Consider the following 17,870-nt stretch of genomic DNA (forward strand, 5'->3'; position numbering starts at 1 on the left):
CCTCATATAATTTATCCCATAGGTTTCTGCAGAATCTGAGGAGGATAATCAAGTTCAGTGTGACGTTTCAGACAATGAAAATGTTTGTCTCTCTTCATCACCAATCAGTGTGAAGACTCAGTCAGAATTCCACCAACAATCAACAAAGGCATCTCAGAATATCTTTGATTTCGGTCAGGTGTCTATTGCGAGATCTTCTTCAGGTGAAAATTCAGTTGTTTTGTCAACAGTTGAACCTGAACACAAAGTACCTGACCTACTTCAAAACGCTTCACCAGTGAGTCAAGAAGAAACTCAACTCCAAGAAGAAAAGTATCAAGATGAAAGTTCTGTGTGTCTTGATCAAGTCTCACCTGTATACGAAAAAAGTGATTTAGAAAGCAATGAAAAATCATTAGAGGCACATCTCGTTGAATCTGATGAAACTTCAGACACTATGAAGTCGTCTCCATGTCATGAAAGCATAGTTGATATATTAGTTCCTCTGAGCGATCAAATAATCGGACAAAATATTAGTCCTTCATTTTCCCCTGATTCTCTTGTAAGGGAGGCTGATGAAGCCGACTCACACAGTGTTGAGGTGAATCCAGGTGTTTCAAGAGTGACTCCAGACCTCATTAAGGGCTCTCCGGAATCAGATCAGGTCTTTCTTATCCCAGAAATGCTTGATGATTTGGATCAAGTGCCATCATTGCAAAGCATTGAATCCTCTCCTACAATTGACTCTGCCTCACTGCAATCATCTACCCATCATGAGATTACAGTTTTAAACCAAGAACAATGTAATAACAAAACCACCCCACAGCAACCTTCAGAGCCTGAAGTTGATCATAGGATAGACCAACAAATTGATTCCCATGAACATGAACCACATCCGCAACTATTAGAGTCTCCAGAGCAAAAGCCAGAAACATTAGAGGTCTATTGTGAAGATGAGGAAGATGAATATTGTCCTGAGAAGGGAAAAGTATGCACACAATTGAATTTAACCACTGAACATCTCATAGATTACAGTCATGGCTTTAAGAAAGAACTGTTCTCCCAATCTGAGACTGACCCAAATATGTGGATTCAAAGCGAAACTGAACAGCTGAGTGAATATTCACCTTTCTGTAACTCTGACCTTAGTCCACAAACACCAGAAACAGTTATAACTTCTCAGTATTTTGACTTCAGGGAGAAGTCTTCTGAACTTGGGTCAGCGACTATTTCAAAGGAGGCTGTGGTATCCAAAGGTTTAAGACGACTTCTGTCTGAGTCAATAATTTGTAGTGCAGCCGAACAGTCAGAAGAAAAGCATATTAACCGGTGTCTCTCAGAGTCCTCTGAACCCTTGATGCTCGCTATGAACATGAATCCAGCGCTTAAGGAACCTGTTTCCCAGGAGGCAGGACTAGCTCTGCCTCTCTCTCAAGATGGCAGGGACAAGGCCTTAACTACCAAAGATTCCAAACGACTACTGTCAGACTCAGTTATGTCCAGTGCAACATCCCAAAAATCAGAGGAAAAGCACTCTGCCTGTTGTCTTTCTGACTCTTCAGAACCCTTGATAATCAGCATGAATTCAGTGCTTGCGGAACTTAAGAAAGCAGTTCAACCAGAACAGCCATTATCTGATGAAACTCTCAGCTCCGAGCTCATTCTTGATGTATCCCAAGACTCATTCACAGGAGAACTACAATCATCAGTTGAAGAAACGTCAACTGAGTCTCCCAAATCTAGTGAAAATGTTGAAATAGAAATCCCTGATTTGCCAAAACCTGGCAAAGTTGAAAAACCAAAACACAAAGATTTACTAAGCGTTGATCAGCAACATGATGACTCTGACCTTGAGGCTTTTTTCGACTGCAAGCAGACCATTTCAGACAATTCTGAAGCAGAAGAAGAACCTCGGAAAAGCACAACGGCGCTGAGTGATGAAGTCTTAAGGTTGACTGTTCATGAATTACAACAACAACCAAATGTCAGAAGTCCCTCAGGATATATGCCATCCAATGAGAACCCTAGTTGGTCAATCAGGTCATCAGACAGTGAAGAATTTGAGGATTCTCCCATCATCCACGAACCCAATGATGATGAAGAGGAGAAAGATGTTTACTTTCCATGTCAGCAGAAAAGTCTGGAATCTTCTACACGAACTCCTCAGGAGCTTCCTCCTCGAGGAGAGGCTGAGTATAATGATGATGATGATCTGAGGAGGGTAAGCATCCTCAGCATGACCTCCCCTCTCCATCCATTCTTCTCTGAGCTACCCTAATCTATTTCCCGCTGAATGGATGGTGTTTGGTTTCTTTGAATGAACATTTTCACTAATTAGGTGGATTTTAAAACCTGAAAACCTTTGCTTAGTCAAAAAAATAAATAAATAATCATGTCACATTCATGCCTTAACACCATCAAAATCGCTATTAGCTTGTTCAAAATTGCTTATGCATGTACTACATTTATGACATTGTAAGGTCATACACTAAATATGCAGGATTTTGTAAGTAATAACTATATCGTAATATATATCAATTAAGAGTTGTTTTAATTTTTATAGATATTTATACTAACAACTAAGCATCTGATTGCTTTTTGTTTTGAAGTAAATTCCTTACCACACAATTGTTTTATACAAGAAACATGTTTAAAAAATGGTGCATGTTGTGTCAAGTTAACAATTTTTTATTGCCGCTTCTGTTTGCCATTTGTCTTATTGATATTTGATCGTCTGATTCTAATAATGTTTAGTCTTAATGGTATTTAAGCAGAGTGGGCATTGCATTTATCAAATGTATTTATTTTTTACGTTTTATATATTTCTGTCTTACGTATATTATTGCATGATTTTTCATACATAATGCGTGGTTAGGAGATTGATGAGGCTTTAGGTGTGCTGTCAGATAGCTCCGATGAGGATGTGCTGACCACCAGAGTTGTGCGAAGGAGAGTAATTATTCAGGTATATCTGTGACTGCAGATTGCTTGCTCCATTTTGGAGGTTCAGTGTGAAAGCTACTGTGGTGTTTCTTAACATACATTTTGTGTATGTAACTTTGACGTGGGCTTACTGAATAACCTATTACCAAAATGCTATGTGATGGTTTTTCATTCAACTTTATGATTTTCTTTAAGAAACTGACTCGATTTTAAAATCCTGCATTTTCAGCTGTGACTAAACCTCCCTGCTTCTCAATGGTTTGTACAAGTTGTCCATTTTAAACTAAGAACACATCCCATATCATTTATTTCTAGAGTTATTGACCCTTGATCACCCCTAAAATGGACAACTTCTACACAAAGTGTACACCTTTTTATATAGGATCAATATTTTCTTCTTCTTATGCTAACCCTAACCTTTATCCAAGCTGGGGCAGCTGTTTCCTGTTAGGGTAAACACTGCTTTAGCCATTGACATGTATTGATTAAGTGTCTGATTTCTTCTACAGGGTGATGATGTTCCAGATGTTCCTCCAGAGTCTGTAACAGAAGAGAAGTACACAGATGCACAGGGAAACTTGGTTGTGAAGAAGGTAAACATCTAAGATTTGCAGTATTCGCACATCCATTCATCCATCCTTTAATCCATCCATCTACCATTTATCCATCTTGTAGTCCGTCCTTCCTTTAATCCAATCCATTTTTGGAAGCACTTTTTGATCGTCGACTTTTTACCACCTATAAGTAACTTCGCAATTATGTCAACTACCAGTCATCCATCCTTCCATCCATTCATCCTGTCATCCATTCAACCAACAAATACATCATATCCAATCAGACTTGTTTACCTCACTCTCTCACATTCTCAGGTGACCAGGAAGGTCATTCGACGATGTGTCTCATCTGATGGGGTGGAGACTGAGCAGGTGAGGGTGGAGGGCTCCACCCAGCAGCCGATCAGCGTGGCACCAGGGGACGGATACTCGAAAGTAATAAAGAGGACAGTACTGAAGAGTGAAGGACATCAGACAGAGGTGTGTAATGCTTTGCTTAATTAATTGTGTAATAAAATTAATGAAACTAAATCAGCTTAATCTATATTTAATGTAATCTCTTAACCCAAAGGTATGGCTAAGTTTTGCTGAACGTCTTTTGTTTTATTTCAGGTGACTTTCCATGAGAAAGACGGCATGTTAGCTTCAAAGGGGGAATCTGCTGTAGGCCAAGAGGTCAGACAGGTGGTCCAGACGACAGTAACACATGGAGAACAGCTGGCAAAGCTCGAGGGAGATCCTTTCCTCACCCCAGACCTGCCCTCTGCCCGGGATGACTTCACCCAGGTGAGCTGCCCAGCACAGCAGCCATTTCCGACATTTCTACAACATCACAGATTTTACATTCTAGGATTACCTCTGTTGTAACATTATGCCCATAATATGTATTTATTCTAGCCAAAAGTTCTATCATAGTTTGTGCCAGATTATCACCTTGATATGTTACACACATCTGTTCTGACAATTATAATATAATTTAAAATCAGACTGACAGAAGAAAAGACAACTTGTGCAAATTGTTTACATTTCTAGGATGATGACTGGATGCCTAAACTAAACATGATTTCACTACATTGCATGTGATTACAATGTTTACTGTGAATTCATGCCTAACTGTTAAATAATATAGTATTAAAGCATTCATGATCATCTTAGAAATAAAGATTTTGTCAAAATATTAATATTAATCATTCATAAGAGACTATAATAATCCAGTCAAGTGCATTGCATTATATTACATACATACATTATTCTTTGCAAATGTTGATCATTCAAGTACTCCATGCAAGCAGAACATTCACATGCTGAATTAATACTACAGATAAAATAGTGCTATTCTATTTTGAACATAGCCATGAATATTTAAGGCAGCCTCTACCGTATGGTCCAACATACCCAAATCGGTACTCTTTTTCATCACGGTTCAGTGTTAATATAGTGTGTGCCTCATTCCCTCAGGCTCTAAGCTACTTTGGAGGTTTTAGGAAGGTTCAGATCCCTCAAATGGTAGAACAGGAAATACAGCAGCCTGATGGATCTGTGATAAGGAGGTTTGGGAGACATGGCATGGCGTTTGTGTGCATATTAGTGTGACAGTGTGTATATGGGTGGCAAGTGGCAAAAAGTGTGGTGTCAGTAAAAAGTTTGTTTTAAATGAAGTCTCTTATGCTCACTAAGGATGCATTTATTTGATGAAATATACAGAAAGAGCATTAATATTGTGAAATAATATATATATATATATATATATATATATATATATATATATATATATATATATATATATATATATATATATATATATATATACAGTGTAAAATATGTACAATGCTTTACTGTAAATATTTATTAATTAAAATGCATCTTTACTTTTATTTGCTATAAGTAATTTCTTTATTAATTAGTTAATTTCTTTTTAAAAAAAAACTGATCCAAATTTTGTTTTGGGATTTTATAGGGAGTTTAGAATTTCTATGTTTGCAGTGATGTGTGTATATTTATTAACAAAGCATGTCTTTACATTTTATTTTTGTCTAATAAAATGTTTTCTTCCTCTATCCTATAAGAAATCTGAATTTACACTTAAAAAAGTACTATGGTATTTTCATGCTTTTTTTTCCCTCTTGAAATCTTTTGGAAGGACAGAAAAGCATTGATTTCTGCCCTCTTTCTTTATTTCATCTCACTCACAGGACGAGGATGCAGAAGTCTAGAACCCACAGGAGGTCAGTAGAGAGGGATGCTGGGGGACAGAAGCGGGTGTGCGTGGAGCAGATTGACGATCAGTCTGAGCCCCATGACAACCTACAGCATCACCTCCATCACCTCATTCACCACTACTGTGCCCAAAACCACTGAGAGGAATAGAAGGAGGAAGCTGAAGAGAAGTTTGAGTGATAGTTTCCCCTTCATTTTCCTCTCCCTATCTGCATCGCTCCTCTCTTTGAGTCTGTCCACCCTCCTAACCACTCCTATGCACCATGCTCATGCAATCCCAGAGTGCACTTCACTCCTGCCACTTCCAGTCTTCCTGTCCAGTCAAACTGGATGTCCACCCAGTTTAAGTCAACAGACAATATTTTCTCTCTCCTTATTCTCCACAGTTTACCAGAAGTGTTTATCTGTTTGTCTTTCAATGTGACCAACTGGTGTCCTTTCCTTTCCTAATCCCTCAATTATAATACAAATGAAATAATGAACACAAACAAAAGAAATCACAATAACCAAAAAAAAAGTTTTTATCAAAACAGAAAAAAAAGTCCTGGTTGTTCATACTCAGAACATTTAAGCTTGAACTAACAGAACCTGTACTGCACTGCCTACCACAACTTTTGAATATCGTTGCATTATATCGCCACATAATGCCATGCTCTTTTGATCTCAACGGTTGAGATGTCTGAAAACTTCTTGCCTTCTTTATCAGCTGTTGGGATTATTGTGTGTCTGTGTATTCTGTCCATGGAGAGTATATATAATATGCATTTTTAAAATGACAGTAGATCACATTAGCCACCTGTAAGGATATTAGCAGGCATGCTTAGCTAGCAGCAGTCACTTATTAATAACAGACTCTTTCTATGGTTAGACGACTGTCTCTTTCCTCTCACCCCTCTCTTTGTGTCTGTGATCTGTAGCAGTTCTATCATTATCATAGTTATCATGACATCTCAGTAGAGCTTTTTGTTGCAATAGAACAAATTAACATGCAGCTTATGGTTTAAAGTTAATTTAGCAAGCATTTAAAGAGGGACTCAGGAAGGTAGAATCAAATTCAAGTGATCAGTTATACATAAGTTATACATATGATTCTATTTGTAACTTTCTGAATTTATAATTTTCTTTGAGTATGTGTGTTTGAGTGTTTGTAAAAAATGTGATTTTTATTTTCAGATTATATTGATTTTGTTCTGTACATATTGCTCTGATGAGGAATCTTGCTCTGAGGTATTTGTGATGGTGATCGCTTTTAAAAAGATGTTACTGGTTCCGGAAGTGAGGATAACGGATGTATTTTTTTATTTTTAAAGAGTGTTTTATTTTTATGTATTTCATTTAGATACTTTGTGTGTGTCAAGAAACATAAGTGGGAATATTCTCTTTACGGTTCAAATAGCAGGTTGGCTTCAGTAAAGAATGTTGGGAAGTTGTAATAATTCAAATAACTTTTCCTTTTTAAATGCAGATTAATACAGCGGTGTTAGCAGAGGATTTTTTTCCTGCTGATCTTAGGTCAGCTACTGTATGCTTTTTTCCCCCCTTATTATAATCTGGGTTTGGGAAACTGGCCCTGGAACAGCATTAAAAGTCATCCTCTAAACTGAACAATGTCATAAAGTTGAACACTGCTACTACTTTCACTGTGACTGGCCCACGTTTGATTTACTGAAACCGCATTCTATGTCTGTGGAGATAAGAATATGCATATATATAGTACATAAATATCTATCCTTAAAGGCATGTATTAGTTTACTATATTACTTTTAAAAAAGACATTTAAACACTATACCTTGGCTGCAGTGTGTGTATATGGCTGAACGAGAATAAAAGTGTGTAAGTGTCACTTTATGGTCGTTATTTTATGGTTGGGTTTAAAGAGAAATTTGAAACATGACATCATGCATACAGTACATATCACACATTTATTGAATTTTTTATTAAATATGTTGATTTGCTAGCGCCACCATGGCAACAAACTATGTAGTTCACATCCTCATATTGGCATCGAGGTTCTGTACGTATCAGCAGAGGAAATGTCTTTAAGAAGAGAAAAGGGAACACGGAGAAAACGGAAAGCATGGTGTTGGCATAGTCCAGTAGTGGTGAGGTTTTTCCTCAAGGAAGACCAATCCATTGTGACATCACCTTCTATGACATCAGCTTCCAATTGAGTGGCGCACAGACACTGAGTCGCCACTAAGGGCAGTGTGCATGCTTGTAAATCAGTCTCGGCTCACTTTCGCTCTTCTTGCCATGGGCGAAAATAATGTCAGGATAAATGAAATGCACAAATATGTGTGAAAATAATAAGTGTAGTTTCTCATAAGCTACTTATATTTCCTTTTCTCATACAGCCATGATATAAAGTGAAAGAATAATATTTTTACAGCCACTCGATATAGGAAAAAAAAAAAAAAAAAGCTACATAGGTCTGAAGGTAGCGTGATACTTCTAGATATGTTGGGTCATAATGATGATAAACGCTGTCATCATTACCATCATTACCATATCAGATCCTTGTGATATTGAAGGAAAATAGCCATGAATGGTTAAATCCATGAATTACACATAAACAAGAGCAAAAAAGGAACAAAAAAACAGCATGGTTTTTCAAAAATGCATTACCCTATGCTTGTCAATGTTTGATGTATCATATATGCTACATTCTCTTTGATATCTGTTTTTTTTTTTCATATATTCTATGACATAAAGGTAAACATAGAGTCCATATTAGTATTCTGCAGTTCTCTTAAATCAAGTAAATCAGCCAAAAATTGTAAGCTAGCGAATATAAACAAAGCTTTTTGACAGCATTTACTAATATATATATATATATATATATATACATATATATATATATATATATAAATTTTACCATAAGACAGAATTTAAAGTATTTGTTTTTAAAAGTTTCTTAAAGGTTTTTTTTATTTTTTATTTATTTATTTTTTTTTAAGATATTTATTTTATCATTTTTTATCTGAACGATCACGACATATGTGCATCACCAGAACAATAGCAAGCTCAATATTAACATTCTTATCTTTCAAAATTTGATATATTGCACACACATAAATAGACATAAAAATACAGTACAGGACTTGGGGAAAGGTGATTATCTTTACATATCTATACATTTAAAATGCATACCAAAACAGCTTAAAAAATGAGACGGAAAAGAAAATGTAAAAAATTTGCTTTTAATACTGTCCATATATGCGAACGGCCCTCAGGTTTTGGTGTAAGTGATGACCTCTGGAATTCTCTGATCCATGTGCGGTAATATGTAAATGACCTTCGAGGGGGAGGGGAGAGGGGCGTGGTTGTTGGAAAGCAGGTGTGGCTTAGGAGACACGCCTCCAGCTTGACTGACAGACAGTTGGATTTTTGCTCATGGTTTCTCCTCAGTTGGAAAAAATTGAAGCCTAATATTCCAATTAACTACAAAATATACACACAAACAAAAACACATCAATAACATTTAGAAATAAGCATGATATTAAATTACAATTAATAAATTCCTCTAAATTATGAAGTCATGTTAATGTATCCTTTCTTCAGCACAACTAAGCCACTAGGAATAATAACAGGTTATAACATCCAGGCCATTATTTCAAATATACACTATCATTAAAAAGTGTGGGGTCGGTAAGATTTTTTAAAATGTTTTAAATTATTTCATTTATTTATTTGACAAAGAAACTTTAATATTGAGTAAGTTATTATTGCAAATTAAAATAACTGGTTTCTATTTTAATATATTTTAAAATGTAATTGTTTTATTCCTGTAATGCAAAGCTGAATTATCAGCAGGAGACACGTGATCTTTCAGAAATAATTATAATATGCATATTTGGTGCTCAACAAACTTTTTCCATTATTATCAGTGTTGGAATTTTTATTTTTGTGGAAATCGTGATCATTTGTTTTCAAGATTCGTTGATGAACAGAAGGTTCACAAGAACACTGCATTTATTTAAAATAGATACCTTTTACAATCACTTATGATCAATTTGCATCCTCAAAATGCATACTTACTGAATAAAAGTATAAGTATTTCAAATGTTGGATTTCTTGAGAGGCCAGACTCCACAGAAAAGTGTTCAAATGAAATGATATAAAGCTTTTCATGCATTTTCCTTTGAATGACCCTTGTGTGATCATTATCATAAACATTAAACAGTAGAGATGCTCTATGAGTCTTACTTGATGGGCACGCTGGGTGCTCCAGAGCGATGGAAGTGTATGTTTAGCCACTTGCCATCTCGACGGTGCCAGACACGGGTCTCCTCCGACTGCATGGTGCGTGGCATCCCACTGCCGTCCATGTACTGGGTCAGACGGATGTACGCGATACATGCCGCATCCTCTCCGATCAGGTGCACATGGGGGTTCAGCAAGATAGTGTGTACAGGTTTATTACCTTTGGAAAGTGCTAAAGGAGATGACAGAAATACGACGATCAAAATACTGTTGTAATCACAACTCATCAAGATTGAAATGTTATCGATCTAAATACCGTTCTCAAAGTAGAACCGGTGGAAGTCATGCCCCTCCACCAGATTTCCCAAAGCTTCCGGCTCAAATGAAGTAAGGCCAGGATCGCAAATCTTTCTATGAGAAAAAGAGTAGAAAGTAAAGCTAAAAGTCTTAATTTGTGTGCAGACGTTAGTCCAAAAGCATTTAAATTTGTCTAAAAGCATCTGAAGCTTTTATATAGTGAGGCTTGGTTTTAAATATAGATGGAGCATACCATTAAATATAATCTCAGTAATCAAGAGAAAATAAAAGCAATGCATTAGCGTTCTTAAGAGGGGCTGCGGTTGTCATGGCGACAGGTTTGTGCGTTCACTCACGCGTAAGCCTCAAAGTCTCCGTTGTTGATGGATTCAATCAGCAGCTCGGTCACCTTTATGATCTCCTGCTTTCGAGCTGAAACACACAGAGATGTCTAGCGTGTGAGTCAGACACACTCATGGCCTGAGAATCAAAATGAGCAGTCAGCATCCCAACTCATCTATGAATTAATGCAATCCACAAAATGCAAACCTTTGTTTAGAAAGCACCAGACAAAATGTACAGTGCACCTTTATAGCTTCTGTCTTTGCGGGTATTAGATAGCTTCGGGGATGGGCGATATATAGAACACTTGCAATGATTCATAAATACCATAATTATTACTTATCGAGAGTTTGTGATTAGAAACCTTTTGGTTGCACTTTATTTTACAGTACGTGTACTTACATGTACTTATAGTGTACTTACAGTGTATTTATCTAAGAAAGTTCTGTTAATACAAGGCAACTACATGGGGTAGGGTTAGGTTTAGGGGTAGGTTCAGGGTTAGTACCTAGTTATTACATAGTTATTGTAATTACTATAATAAGTACATAGTATGTACATGAGGAACAGGACTGTAAAATAAAGTGTAAAGTACCATCCTTTTTTGTCTACACTCTCAGGAAAAACAAGTTACAAAGCTGTCACTGAGACTGTACCCCTAACCCTAACCCTAACCCTAACCCTAAGGTACACAATCTAAAAGATTGCCTATATAAGCCTAAAGCGTATATATTAGTAGCTAAAGTGTAAATACGAGTATGTTTTACTTTTGTACTTTTTTTCTGAGAGTTCTTTTTTATGAATATGAGAGTGTTTTAATGGCGTTCTGATTTAAACTTCACTAACGTTCAGTAATGTACAAAATGTTGACAGAGGTGATAAGTTTGATTCATTGCAATGAATTAGATCAAACTGCACATTTCAGTGAATCAATTCGAAACTGATTCAACGATTCTTTTGCGCCAGGCATGTTCACTATTCACTGCATAATAAATACAGGTAATGATGCATTTAAATAAAATATACATTCATTTTCTTGTGTTTTTTTTTTTGTGTGTGTGTGAAAAACAGTGTGGGAAAACCTAAGTAAAAACAAAAATTACAATAAAAAATAATTTTAACCAAAAAGGGACAACTCCATCCTCCAAGCCATTTCAGAACAAATACATACTGTCAATATTGAGATTTATTGATTTTATATACGATTTTATAAAAGGTTATATCGCCCAGCCCTAAATGGCTTCCACAGAGGTTGTGTGAATTTGATATAATGACTATGCACAATCTAGTAGTAGTTGTTCTGTTTACTGTATTATTAACAAGAGGCAATTTTGACACTTGATAAACAAAGGGCACCCAAAAGAACTCCTAGTGCTCTACGATGAGTTTCAGAATGAGCAGTGTTTACTGGTGGAAAATCGCAGGCAACACTTTCATTCAAAGTATCAAAGTTTAAATTTACCTTTATTGATAACTTGGCAAGCTAAGGGACAGCAAAAAGATGGCTCATAATTGGTCAAAAAGACAATTTCTTATGAAAGCACCAAATAAAACTAGTGCAATGTAGCTACGTCTACTGATGATGACATAATAACTCCAGCCCACCGGGCAAAAAGACGATAAATGTACTTTGTACTCTTAATATTTAACAGTTCGTTTCATTTGAAATATTCATTATTTCATTAAATCACTCATTCTCCAGCACTGAGTTTATGGTGTCTGCAAATTAATAGATGAAAAGAAAAAAAGGAATGGATACGTCTGCTAGCTGATGTCTTTCGCCCGGAAGGCACTGAATGACAAATGAGATGGAAAAGGGTTTGTGGCTTTCAAATGAGAAAAAGAGGACTTTACTTTTCTTCAGAAAAGCATTCCATCTAATGCTTGATTTCTCTCACAATGGACATGCTTTGTAACATGGGGCCTTTTTTCAACATCATTTTCATTATTCAGCATAATGTCACTGTTAGCAGCATTCTCCTCTGTGTTTCATAAGATATCAGAGTGTTTTTTTTTTTTGTGTTTTTTTTTTTTGTTTAAAAGCCATGACAAAAAATGACAACAATAAAAGAATCAGGGCTGTCAATCCCACTGTTAAAGTGCGATTAAGTAAGTATTAAAATGTAACATTAATTTCTAAATCCAGTTGTCTTATCTCAATTCGAAGCTTTCACAATAATGAAATATCTTTGAATTACAATTTTTAAATCAACAAATAGTTTTTCATCATGTGAAGCACAGAATTTAGACAAAATGCATTTTGTCTAATGGTCATGTGAACATAAAGTGCAAACAGAATCTGACGTTGAAAAACAGCGTATTGTCCTTTCAATACTGGTTTAAGTCCATTCCATATTACTGAGCTTAAACAAATCCAAAGTGATTCTATTTGTTTGAAAATACACAAATAAATCAACTTTTTTTTTTTTTTTTTTGGTTGGATTGGTGGGAAGGGGGGAGAGATTCTAAACAGAAGGAGCAAACATCAGGCTCTCAGGCACGGAGCAGGATGGGATACCGGAGCAAGTACACTCCTAGTGCAGTGGATCTCTCCATTTTAGGAATGTTAGGTGCAATACAGGATAATGCAGAATCTAGTCCTAGGACACAGGGACAAAAGGTCAACTGAACAGTCTTTTCAGTAAGAAGAGGTTTGTTAGTGGTGCAACCGGAAGGCCTCAAGCACCTATAGAGAGCTAAAAGGCAGTCAGGTGGTTTTCTGGCAAGAATGAAGAGTGCTAAAGGCAAAAGAAGGGAAAGAATCTGAGACGATGAGAGTGTGTGAGAAGAGCACATTTGAAAGAACGTTCTGGTACTTACACATTAAAACCTGATTTCCCATTTACTTGAGCATATCTCTATTGATTCAGAGATTCGCTTTTAATCCATCAAGCCTTTCTAACACATGCTGCACGCATCTATATCTCCCTCTCCTTCATAGACTGAAGTGTTTTCTTTAAAACCACATTTTTAAAGCAATTCCAAATTAGAATTTTTTTATTTTTTTGTAAAGCTGTTGTGATTTATTATTTTCTAGGCCTTAAATGCACAGTCCGTGAAGAATAGACAGACACAAACGTGTGTCCGATAGAAGCAGCTGGATGGATTAAAACATTTGGAGAATTGATGATGAATGAAGTTTGGACTTCAAGAATATCCTTAAAAGAGCAGATCTGAGTTGTTGAGGGGCCTCTCGTTCATACAAGAGGGGTTCGAAGCATTTGACCGACGTTAGGGGAGGACGGGGTGATTTTGTCTCCTGCCCATTACAGACTTACTCTGCACCGAGGAGTTGGGCGCCTGCTTGGGCTCGGAGTTTTGCGGGCGGCCCGCGGGTTGCCAGATTGAATTAATGCTGAGGTTTCCGAAGCGCCTGGCTGTACATTGAACCAATGAGAGGAAGAAACAACAGGAGCAGGACAAACGAAAAAGAAGACATTTCAAATAGCACACTCGACAAGAAATACTGAAACAGACACCCTAATGCGGGGAAACAAACGAGGGATGAAAGGGAGGGGAGAATGGCAGCAACAGGCAGTACAAATTCGGTTGGGGAAATAAACAAGAAAGAGTGTACATATGACTGAGGAGAAGCACAGATGGAAGACATAGTGAGGAGGGAAAACAGCAACAACAAAAAACTGCACATCAACAGGCAGGGAGAAGCCAAGCTTTACCTTTAATGTCCTCGTCTTCGATGGTTGTGTTGGCACTCTCTGTAGACTCCTGCGGAAATATGAACGAATACTTGTGAATCCCTTTGAGAATGGACACCAGACACAGTGTTCACATTTATGATGTTTCTATTTTTGATTCATCGCTGCTAACAGGAATGCGTCATATTACCTTGTTTCTGTCCACTGGGTTGTGGATCACGGTAGTTTGTGGCTCCTGAAAGAGTGAAAAAAAATTATTATTTTTATGTAAAATGTAAATATGAAAAAGAAGCTTTATACAGCATAATGGAATAAGATGGCATGGGCACCAGATACAACATGCATGGAACTGCACATTTTCAAGCATTAAAGAAAATATATATAAAAACAAACTACTAAATAAATCCAAATGGCAGAACAAGGCTATCACTAACAGTCTCATTGCTTGCATGTGCCTGATAATGCAGTCTGGACCTCCATCTAAAACACACATACTGGATATTATCAATATTTCAGTCTTGATAATAAGAAATGTTTCTTGAGCACCAAATCAGCACATTAGAAAGATTTCTGAAGGATCATGTGGGATAATATTACTGTATTTTGATCAAATAAATGCAGCCTTGATTAGCATAAGAGACTTAATTCAAAACCATAAAAGATAAAAATACTTAATTATTATTAGTAGTAGTCAGTATTGTACACTCAACATGCATAACGTGCAAATTTCTATATCAGTGAAAACAACTGATATGTTTTACTGTATACATGTTTTAAATCTATTGCTTGCAATATATCTGATTGCTGTTTGATTTATGGTAATTACTAAATAAATCACTAGAAATTCTACAGATTTCGGATCAGTTTCTCTTGTAATATAATATGTTCTTTCTTTAAAACAAAGAAGCTGTGGATCACTGCTATGAGGTGATCCCTGGGTCACTCACACACAATGTAATTAATCAGCCTGGTGGTCTTTGAGCAGGACTGAGCAGAATTGATGATGTCTTGTCTAATCACCACCAGATTAGAGAAGATTACATACACACACTTGTCATCTAAGAAACATCGCCTTCTGAGTGTGCATGTGTGTCAGAGAGAGGAACAGTCTATGTGTGTCAGTACAAGTGCGTCATAGTGTCGTCAGTCTGAGAAACATTTGTTTACGTGCATGTCTGTGTCATTATGGAAGGCAAACCATGTCAAATTACATACAGCAATGAGCTCCAAGCATAAGACCCTATCAAAGCAATGCTAACACAAGCCATGCACTTCAAAACAGTACTTGAATTATGCATCTGTCCGAGAAAGACACTGATTCAATGAGATATAGATTTAAACAAATGGGATATACAAATGAGCAAAAATAGTAGACTAACGGCAATACACCATGACTGTGCAAGCAAAATCACGAGTTTTATATGGATTTTGTGCTTGAAATGGCATAAAACTATATCATTGCAAAACATCAAGTAGCAGCCGCTTTTGATGTTTCAAAAACAATTTGATTGAACACAACCCTATTTCCTAGTTCAAATGGAAAACAGCACATGTATAACATAAAGGTGACATGAGAGGTGAGTAAAATCATGCAAGGTCTCTGAACTTTGGGTAGATGACACACCAACAGTGCCGGATCGACAAAACCTTGGCCATCATGGAAATTATGTCAGTCTTCAGCCATTATGGACACCATGCCAATGTGTCCGTCTATCATGAACGTTTCTCTTGAAGCAAGTAAAGCTGATGTCCAATGTGGACCCAACATCTGGTTAGGCTTATATGTTTTCTTGTTATTGTATTTTTAGCTTAGCAACATGCTAACTTAAAAATCTGTTGGAATCAAATGCCAATTGTATTTTCTTTATGCAATAACTGCCATTGTGTTTTGGTGTTTGATCATGTTTGAGATTGCTTGACAGTTAGGATGTTGCCTTAGAAAATAGCTGCCTGTGTAGCTAATGGACAGCAAGGCAGCTCACTAGGTTTTGGAACAGAACTTTTGTGTTTATGATGAAAAGGTAAGCAAATCTAGCATGTTGGTCAAAGGTGGAGGCTCTACAGGGTGAGGTCGAGCAGGTGCAAGACTGTTGTCATGGGTACCAGTGCTGGGGCGGGGCCTGTGTCTTTTGGGCTGCTGGCTAGGTTGGTTTTGTTGTTGACCTGCAAGTGGGATGAGGAGCAGATCACATATTACCAAACAATCACTGACGGGGTGTGCTGCATCACACTACGGTTACAAAATTAAACAAGACTGGGGAAAAAGGGAATTTTATGCATCCACAAATAGAAAAAATACACAGATATACTGACAAACACTGATTCACATGAGAGAGCTGATGATATGATGATGCAGCAACTCACACACACCACTGGAGTGGGCTACTGGTTAATGTTCACCAAATAGCCGTTTTAGGCATTACTTTAGTAAACTCGGTCAGACTTTATTCTTGTATGTGACATTCACTTTTCATGATCCAATCAATTTCTGACGTTATATATTTTATATGATATATTTTTGGAATATCCTGCTTAATTTCACATTGGCAATTCACATTATTTTATTTTTAATTAATAATTATAATTGTATTCATTTGTATCCATTCTTGACTTTAAAATGTTTCGTGAAAGCTGCCCGACTGCTTTAAATTTGTATGTAAAATCTGATAAACAGATAAACAGACTGATCCAATTAAAGATTAAAGACCTCAGAATTTCTGGGGGGGGGGGATCCAAGAAAAAACACAAACATAAAGAATGCACAATGTTCTGCTGCAAGATTATTCTCAGGCATTGCCAAGTACTCATGTTGTTTATACATTGTAGTTTTGCCAAAAAAATTTAAAAAAATTTTTTTTTAATGGCAAACAGATTTAACCCACCTTCACACCATCTGTCTTCTTGTTCAATAAGCTCTTGGCTGCTGTTGGATACAAAATATAATGGAACATTAATATTTATTTATTATAACATTACAAATCCATGAAGGCACATGCAGCAGGCATTCTGAGATGATTGTTCTCCTTATTGTGTCACAAGACCCCGGGCAGAAGAAACAATTCACAGCCATACAAATCATTTATTTTTTTGGATAGGAAATCTTGGTAAACAAATGCAAGGCTAAAGGATCAAAAAGATTAAACCCAGACACAATTAAAACGAAATAAGCAACTCTGTTTTTAGGGAATGTGTGTTTTTATTCAAAAATTATATACTGTACAATTATTATTTTATTTATTTTTTTATTTTATTTTTTGAGCTGTACGATCTCCTCGTTGGTAAACATCAAGAAAAAAAGTGACTTTTTTCACCTCAATAAAATATACATAATTACTTTTCTTTTATAAATGTTATAAAACAAATTGAAATGTTGAAAATTATGTTGTGCTATGTGCATAGATATTGTAAATCAGCCAATTATATTATATCACAAAATAGCATGCAACATATTTTACAGTCTTCAAACATCTTGAACCAAAATTATAAATAAAGCTCACACACTTACCCTCAAAGATAGAGTTGCTTTAAAATACAGTTTATCAAAAAATATGACCTTAGAGTTATTACGCTAACTCAAATTCTATTAAAACGCGTTTCGAACTATATTTTGGTAACAGCCATTATATGCAAATGTGAAACCTATGATTTTTTTTTACCTTTTAAATAAATGTAACATTCC

At 36.3% G+C, this 17,870-nt stretch overlaps 2 protein-coding genes across 25 annotated transcripts in view; one reads left to right on the plus strand and one right to left on the minus strand.

Annotated features, from left to right (window-relative positions):
• The window catches only part of LOC113105852 (ankyrin-3-like), a 54,870-nt gene extending 47,792 nt beyond the window's left edge, over positions 1–7,078 (plus strand). For 14 of the 17 annotated variants that reach the window (XM_026267204.1, XM_026267261.1, XM_026267229.1 and 11 more), the window contains 7 exons: positions 23–2,200; positions 2,855–2,944; positions 3,432–3,515; positions 3,792–3,956; positions 4,089–4,262; positions 4,935–5,026; positions 5,669–7,078. In XM_026267204.1, coding sequence (XP_026122989.1) covers positions 23–2,200; positions 2,855–2,944; positions 3,432–3,515; positions 3,792–3,956; positions 4,089–4,262; positions 4,935–5,026; positions 5,669–5,834 — 2,949 coding nt within the window. In that variant the 3' untranslated portion in view covers positions 5,835–7,078. The remainder of the gene's footprint in view (positions 1–22; positions 2,201–2,854; positions 2,945–3,431; positions 3,516–3,791; positions 3,957–4,088; positions 4,263–4,934; positions 5,027–5,668) is intronic. The other 3 variants (XM_026267255.1, XM_026267277.1, XM_026267285.1) reach the window with 3 other exon arrangements.
• Positions 7,079–8,673: 1,595 nt separating this feature from the next.
• The window catches only part of LOC113105940 (calcium/calmodulin-dependent protein kinase type II delta 2 chain), a 28,599-nt gene continuing 19,402 nt past the window's right edge, over positions 8,674–17,870 (minus strand). The window contains exons 13-22 of one of the 8 annotated variants that reach the window (XM_026267359.1): positions 17,074–17,111; positions 16,295–16,354; positions 14,382–14,426; positions 14,213–14,261; positions 13,814–13,912; positions 11,998–12,018; positions 10,550–10,625; positions 10,213–10,307; positions 9,900–10,128; positions 8,674–9,134 (exon numbers count right to left, since the gene is read on the minus strand). In XM_026267359.1, the coding sequence (XP_026123144.1) occupies positions 9,131–9,134; positions 9,900–10,128; positions 10,213–10,307; positions 10,550–10,625; positions 11,998–12,018; positions 13,814–13,912; positions 14,213–14,261; positions 14,382–14,426; positions 16,295–16,354; positions 17,074–17,111 (716 nt within the window). In that variant the 3' untranslated portion in view covers positions 8,674–9,130. Of the gene's footprint in view, positions 9,135–9,895; positions 10,129–10,212; positions 10,308–10,549; positions 10,626–11,997; positions 12,019–13,813; positions 13,913–14,212; positions 14,262–14,381; positions 14,427–16,294; positions 16,355–17,073; positions 17,115–17,870 lie in introns of those variants that run through there. The other 7 variants (XM_026267341.1, XM_026267369.1, XM_026267350.1 and 4 more) reach the window with 7 other exon arrangements.

This window comes from Carassius auratus, chromosome 1 (assembly GCF_003368295.1).
Source record: "Carassius auratus strain Wakin chromosome 1, ASM336829v1, whole genome shotgun sequence".
NCBI classification, from domain to species: Eukaryota; Metazoa; Chordata; class Actinopteri; order Cypriniformes; family Cyprinidae; genus Carassius; species Carassius auratus.